This window comes from Spermophilus citellus (genome assembly GCF_964194105.1).
Source record: "Spermophilus citellus genome assembly, chromosome: 7".
In the NCBI taxonomy this organism is placed as follows: Eukaryota; Metazoa; Chordata; class Mammalia; order Rodentia; family Sciuridae; genus Spermophilus; species Spermophilus citellus.
Window position 1 is genome coordinate 157,944,446 of NC_138188.1, and position 7,337 is coordinate 157,951,782.

At 54.0% G+C, this 7,337-nt stretch overlaps 1 protein-coding gene across 1 annotated transcript; it reads right to left on the reverse strand.

The window, feature by feature from the left end:
- Positions 1-3,562: 3,562 nt before the first annotated feature.
- Positions 3,563-6,312, reverse strand: CLDN14 (claudin 14). The gene is made up of 2 exons (XM_081302411.1): positions 5,856-6,312; positions 3,563-5,440 (listed from the first exon to the last, which is right to left on the reverse strand). The coding sequence occupies exon 2, from the start codon at positions 5,357-5,359 to the stop codon at positions 4,640-4,642; it is 720 nt and encodes a 239-aa protein (XP_081158537.1). The 5' UTR covers positions 5,360-5,440; positions 5,856-6,312; the 3' UTR covers positions 3,563-4,639.
- Between the last annotated feature and the right edge of the window lie 1,025 nt (positions 6,313-7,337).

Below are 7,337 nucleotides of genomic sequence, written 5' to 3' on the forward strand. Positions count from 1 at the left end.
CCTCACAACTTGCTTTCTGTGCTTGCCTCAGGGTTTCTTGGGTGTTTAATCTTCAACACTGGAGAAAGGAGGATCCCTGATTTCCAAGACTGGAATCCCTGGGACTCCACAGCCTCCATAATTATGTGAGGCAATTCCCCTAAGGCATCCCTTATATCTTCATTTATATATATATATATATATATATATATATTTTTTTTTTTTTTCTGTCTCAGAAGAACCCTGAACAATGTAGCACCTACCAACAGAACTTCAAAATACATGAAGTAAAACTTACAGAACTGGGGCTTGGGTTGCAGCTCAGTGATAGAGCGCTTGCTTAGCATGCGTGAGGCACTGGTTCGGATCCCCAGCACCACGTTTAAAAAAAAAAAAAAACCTAAATAAAATAAAGATATTGTGGATATTGTGTCCATCTACAAATAAAAATGTTTAAAAAAAACCCTTACAGAACTGAAAGAGAAACAGTTCCTCAATTTGTAGTCAGACATTTCTCTCTGTAATTGATAGAAATAGAAAAGCAGATGGACGCCAAAGAACTGAACAACACAAGACAGAGAAGAATGGCGAAGGAGCAGCCTGGAGAGATCGGGAGGACTTGGGAACCCTCGTGCATAGTAGCCTTTGACCTAGGAGGTAGCCATCAGGAAGTAAAGATGGGTAGTGACACAGAAGGAGGACTTAGAAGATGGAGGAAGCCTATTTTCTTTAAATAGGAATGGAAGGGCTTTGCATTCATTAAAAGAATTTTATGCACTGAAGACCAGATGGCTGGGATGTTTTGGAGCACCTAGGATCACACTCCAGAGCTTCTCCCCAGGACCCTGATTTGACCCTAACCCTGACCATGTTCTGGGCTGGTGGGGGAATGTCCGTCTCTGCTGTCTACTGCTGACCTTCTGGTGAAACGAGGTGCAGCTTCCACTTAGGAAAAGGGATGGGCCTTCCACATATTCCTCCATTTTGGCTTCCCTCAAGACCTTCCCCTTGTCCAGCAGTGGAAGGGCCTATGGTGACAGGAGTCCTCTTTGACATACAGTATGGTCCTGGGAAGTTCTGTGCCAGTGGATTTTCAAGTTGAACTAAGTCGTACGTAAAACCTGTCAGAGGAGTGGCATGTCTGCTTCTGTAAAGCACAGGGCCACACGTTCAGCCATCAATCCCTGGTGAGCAACTACCATGTGCAGTGTCACGGGAGTAAAAAAGTGACCAGGACGGCCAAGTTCACAGTCTATTGGGGAAAATGGAGAAGCATAGCGTTGAGTTATGAAGAATATAAAAACAAATAAGAGTCCCAGTTTTAAGTGTCCACCTGGATAGATGACCAGAGAATGAACACATCTGTGGAACTGCTTCCCAGGTCGAGAGGGGGACCCTTGCCACACTCTGCTCCCTTCCAATCACTAAAGGAATTACACTAAGTTGCAAACCCCCACCCCCACCACCCAAGCAGGTTGTAGTTGGCCCACCTCCATGTCGGCATTTGACATGGTCAGTCTTTAAAGATCAGCGGTCCTTCTGGGTGTGGAGTGGTGTCTTATTCTGGCTTTAATCAGATTTGATGGAAAAATAAAGATGCCCGATGGGTAGGTACACATAGGAGAGGGCCGGGACGTGGAGCTCCCTCCAGCACCCGGCCTCCCCATTCTCCCACCCTCTCCAGTGTCCTGGACCCTCACTGCCTCCAACGAATGATGGGCAGGGCAGTGGGGGGCTCCTCCCCAAGGCAGGCATGGCTCCTGCAGACACCTGTCGAAGCCACTAGACCCGACCTTCTTGCTGCTTATTATTCTGGTTGGGAAACCTATGGAAATTCTTTATTTTGGAAAAATGCCTGGGATGACTGAAAACATCCCAGACCTCCCCAGAGCTGGAGGGAGCTGATGCTCCAGGCGGGGGCTGGTGGGCAGCCTGCAGCCGGGAGGGCTCCCCTGTCAATCATTTACCAGCAGCAGCAGGGGAGGGGCTGAGCTTTTAAAGAGAAAGCCCCTCAGGTCATGCTGGGCGCCTGGGGTGAGGCCACTGAGTGGGAGGTGAGAGTGAGGAAGAGGCTGGCCACTGGCCTCCCAGAGGCTGGGCCCTCCCTGATTTATGGGGTGACCTCTCCTGGCCTTTTCCAGGCAGGAAATGGGCTGTTTACTAATGCCTTCCCCTCCACACACCTGCGGAAGCCAGTTGGTAGTATTTTAAAATAATTTACTTGAACCAGGTTTCTCTGCTTTCCTTTGGATGGTTGCCCAGTAATTGACTTTGTGCTTTTTGATTAAGAAAATGGCTTAAAATATACAGGGCCCGAGACTACTTCTCTTCGCCTCTCTGCCTCTGTGTCTGTCTGTCTCTCTCACACATACCACTGTGTCTCTTCTTGGGCAAGAAAGGGGTGAGGATGCTAAAGGAGATGTGGAGCAGCTTTCTAAAAACTTTTCAGTCTTAATTAAATCTCTTCAACATTCTCAACCCCGTCTTGCCCCTGGTTTCTCTGCTTTCTTCCTCCTCGTCCCACAGTGACTGGTCACAGAGCGTCACTGGCTCTTGGTTGCCTGGAGTCCGCTTCCTGCAGAAGTGAGCCATTTTGGCCTCACTGGGCTTAAGGGGCCCCTCTGGGGTCTCTCCCAGATCCTCTCTGACTCCAGTCTTGCAGACAGCAGCACCTGACCTGAAGCCATGAGTGGGACCTGGTTTCAGGGTCCAAATCCTGGCTCTCCTCTGTCTATACCTCATGGGATGGGCTGTCGTACGATTTTTGAGTAATTTATAGTTTTCAAAATGTCTCCATTTAGGATGACATGAAAGTAGGATCCTGTGGGAGATTTCGGAGGCCTTTGATTTCAAAAGGCCAAACCCAGGGCTAAGGCCAAAGCCATTACAGTGGCAGCCCTGTCTCAAGAGTGGCTTCCCAGGGACGAATGGGAAAAGTTATTTTCCCCCCAAGTTCCACATGGCAGAAGAGTCTCAGGCCTATTTGTAGGTGAATGTGAGACTGTCAGGAGGCCCTGGGCTGACATCCCTGAGGTGGAAGAGGGGTTACCCCCTTCCAAACCTAGGGCCTCTGGTAGCACTGGGGCCCTGAGACCTGATGCAGGAGGAGGGAGCCTGAAAACATGGCTGACTTTAGGCCTCTCTGGATCACAGCCAACTTTGAATTGATTTAGAGAAACAAAGAAATAGCATTTCTTAATCCACGAGGATTGCGGGGTGATTTATACCTGTAATGATGTTTTCCTGGAAAACAGCTGAGTTGATTCGTGTTTCCTTTTCATTGTAAGGTTTGGAGTTGTGTGTCCTGCCCCCAAAAGCCGGCCACGTCCTTGTCAGAACCGTCTGGGTTACTCCCCCCAGCCCTGAAGATTTGGCAGAAGCAGGCATCTCCTGGATGGATGTGGCTATAAGGTGGCAAATAACAGGCTCAGAGGACCGGGCGCTTGTCCTGGGAGTGAGGGAAGATGGGAAAGCAAGAAGGAGGCGGGGGACTGCATTCTCACACCCTGTCACCTGGGGAGGGAACCAAGGTCTCGTGTGGGTCAGCTTCCTATTTTAGCTGACAGGCTGTAGAATAGAAGCCTCTCTGTCTCTTCTGGTGTCACCCCTTCCTGTTTCACATCCGGTCCTCGGGGTCTGGTGCGGCTTTCCTCCAGTCCAGGTGGGTCCCACTCGCTAAAGCCAGGTGACCCAAGCTCCCAGTGCTGATGGGGATGTGTGTGACCAGGCACAGCGCTCTGGCCATGTGACTTAGGTCACAGCCGGAAAGGACATCAATGCTCTGGGAACAGTCGGGGCCCCCCGACTGTCCCAGTAGGTCTCTGTGGCGGAAGAAGCAGTCAACCTGCTCTCTTGCAGCTGGGACCGGCCCCCGAGAGAAGAAGCCAGAGGAGTCTCCCCGGGGCCCTTGGGGGCAGCAGAGCTCCTAAGCTTCTTGCCAACACCCAGAGAGTCGAGCCAGGTGTGCTTCGCTTTGTTTTCTCTCCTCAGTCTGTGTTCTTACCGTGGGCTCCTCCTGCTCATGGTAGAAGACCGCATTGTCCCTACTTTGTGATTATGGCAACTCTTTCCTCCGAGAGCGCCCCTTCCCTCCTGCCCTGCCTCGGAGTTTAAGTGGGGATACGGTGACTGGGTGTGTGGGTGTCGCTCAAGCATCTTGTGGCTGAGTTTGAGCCACTGCCCTCTGATTTTCCCATCATGCACGGTGGTGGCCACTGCTGGGTGTCTGGCCAGCAGAGCTGGTCATTGGCCCAGCTGGCAGCCCTTGAGACCCCAAGTCCCCCAGGCTCCGGCTGCGATCCCTCACACCTTGGAGACAGAGCCACATCTGGAAACCAAAGCTGCTGCCGGCCATTTCATAAACAACCTTGTCGCACGTAAGCACCAGGCCAGACTCCGAGTCTCTCTTTATTTAGCTCTTATTAAATCACCCACATAAATACGTATAATAAATACAAAAAACAGCAAGGGTTTAAAAAAGTCTTTGGTATACCGAGTTTTCTCCTCTTATTTCTCCCCCTTCCCTGTGTTCTAAGCACATCCCTTGGATACAGAATAACCCAGAAGTAAACTTTGGGCTGTACCCTGCATCCATCAGCTGTCACTCAGGGGGCCCAGCAGCCCTGACGGTGGCCCTCAGGGATGGACGGCCCTGGGGGACTCACACATAGTCGTTCAGCCTGTACCCGCTGTGGGATGCGGAGGTCACCGAGGGGGCCCGGTTGTCTTTGTAGGCGTCTGGTGGCCGGTAGGCGGGTGCGGTGGCAGCAGTGGCAGTGGTGGCCCGGGGCTGGGCCTGGTAGGGCCTGTAGGGTGCCTCCTCCTGGCAGGACAGGCAGAGCAGGGTGCCTCCAATGAGTGACAGGGATGAGGAGATGAAGCCCAGGTACAGGGCCTGCCCGATCTCAAACTTCATGCCGCTGGGCAGCAGTGGGTTGTAGAAGTTTTGCACCACGTCGTTGGTGGTCCAGGAGACGGCCACCATGCAGAGGAGGCCGGCCAGGAGGAAGAGCGACCCTCCGAGCACCGCGAAGGTGGTCTTGGCGGGCGTGCCCTTGGCGCAGCGGGTGCACTTCATGCCCACCACAGCACAAGCGCAGGCCATGCCGGACAGCAGGCAGGAGATGACCATGAGCGCACGGGCCGCCTGCAGGTCACGAGGCAGCGCCAGCAGTGACCGGTAGATCTGGCACTGGTAGATGCCCGTGCTGTGCCACACACACTCCATCCAGAGCCCCTTCAGGTAGGACACGGCCGTCAGGATGTTGGTGCCCACGTGCGCCGTCCTCCGCCAGTGCGGCAGGATGGTGGTGATGAGCGTGCCCACCATGCCCAGGAAGCTGAGCAGGAAGCCCAGGAGCTGCACGGCTGTGCTGGCCATGGCTGCGGTGCCCGCCTAGCCCTGCCGGGCAGCACCCTGGTGCCCTGGGATCGCGCTGCTCCTCAGGCACCTGCAGGCGTCCTAATAAAGCCGAGGGAGGCGGGAGGAGGGAGAGAAAGGAAACAGGTTAAATATTATCTCAATGCATTTATTTCTGTCACTGAGACTGGGTTTTCCATAGGCAGTTGGTGTAGCAATTAACATTCTGAAAAATAGTTTCTGACAATTCACTGAGAGGAAGAATAGGCTGCTTTCCCTGGAAAGCCAGAGTTGGGGAGGATGACAGCAGGTCTGGGCAGCCCCCTCAGGGGACCTCAGGGAAGGGCACTCCAGAGCCCCCTTTCCTGATTTCCTTTTGGACCTGCATGGGAGCACCATGTGTGGGAAGTTCTACCATGTCTCTACCCTCAAGCACTGCTGCTGCACCTGAGTCTCACTTTGTCCTCTGTAGTCAGTAGTGGCCGTTGTTAAACCAGCAGATGTTATTCACACCAACCTGGACTTGTATGCTGGTTATGATTAGAAAACAGTCTTGGGCTGCCACAGGATGCAGGGTTTTCTGCAGGGGATGACTTTCCTGTCCACTCAGACAGGGAGAGCCTTAGCCTTCTAGGATGGTCAGGTGCTGCCTTTGGGATTCCAGGACCAATGTGATGTGGGGATGGTGGACTGCTGCCAAGGGGCTGGGCCACCAGGGTCACCAGCGCGTCAGGTGCCACAGCCAGGGACAGGCCAGTGTTCCCTTCCTCCAGCACAGGCCTCCAGGTCACCCCAGCCTGCCGCGCCAGTGAAGACCTTCAGAGGGAAGTTGTCACAAAACCAAGGCTTCTAGCTGGCATCAGAGAGGGAGTGTGGAACCGTTCTAGAGGTTAACATTAAAGCATAAACCTCAAAGTTTCAAGATCCAGAACACTCTGTGGTGACAAGAGTCCTGCAGCTAGGCAGTGCCTGGAGTGTCAGGGACACCTGGAGAGACTGGGAGGAAGGAGGGAGGGAGGAAGGAGGGAGGGAGGGAGGAGGGGGAGAGGGAGGAAGTGGGGAGGGAGGGAGGAACCAGGGAGGGAAGGAGGCGTCCCGGGAAGGAGGCATGAGGAGGTTCCCCACCTTGTCCCCAGCTGGCCTTTCTTAGGTCCTGCATGAAGTTCTGTCATCCCTCCACTTAGCAAATAGACATACCCTGTCCAGGGGCTGGGGACACCATTCCAGTCCCAGCTGTCCTGTGGTCACTACTGTGGAGGAAGTAGGGCCCAAGCAATGCCCACGTGGCCACCTGGTCAGAGCTGCTGCTGGGGGTCTACCCCACACCCCACCCGAGCGCAGCTACACCACCAACCGCCAGCTCATCGGCCGGAGGCCCTGGGAGTGAGATGCTGAGCCTTGCTCGGTCAGACTTTCCAGAACAAGGGGTGCTGCCCAGCAGACCAGCCCTCAAGGCTGTGGAGCTAACGCAAGGCCCCTGGAGACGGAGGCCGGGCAGTCGGACAGCCTTCGGAGACTCTGGGGTCAGCGGAGATTCGGAGAGGCCGGAGCCAGATGCGAGGATCAAACCCACTGAGACAGGACAGACACCAGGGACGGTCCCAGAGGATCAGGGGCAGATGCCAGGTGAAGAGGGGCAAACACACGTGCAGAGTCCTGCCTGAGGTAACCTGGTTACCTTTACTCCATCAGCACAGTAAAGTCACCCCAGGGCTGGAGAAGTAGACGCGTCACAGGTGCAGGGACACAATGAAGAGCACAGGCGCAACGCAAACCCACCCCTAATGACACGGGTGGTCCCTGCCCGCCCTGTGGAGGCCATAAAAGCTGCATCCTTTGTCTCTATGTAAGTCACCTGGGTGTCCTTGGTGTTGGAAGAACTGGACACCGGCAGTGCCATTTTGAAACATCCTCCATCTTAGACAAGATCACCCCAAGGTCGCTCTGACTCAGCCGGCCTCAAACCCCGACAATACCCCATCATCCTGCCAACTTGAAA

Coding starts and splice junctions, on each gene's coding strand:
- CLDN14 (XM_081302411.1), bottom strand. CDS start 5,359: ATGGCCAGCACAGCCGTGCAGCTCCTGGGCTTCCTGCTCAGCTTCCTG.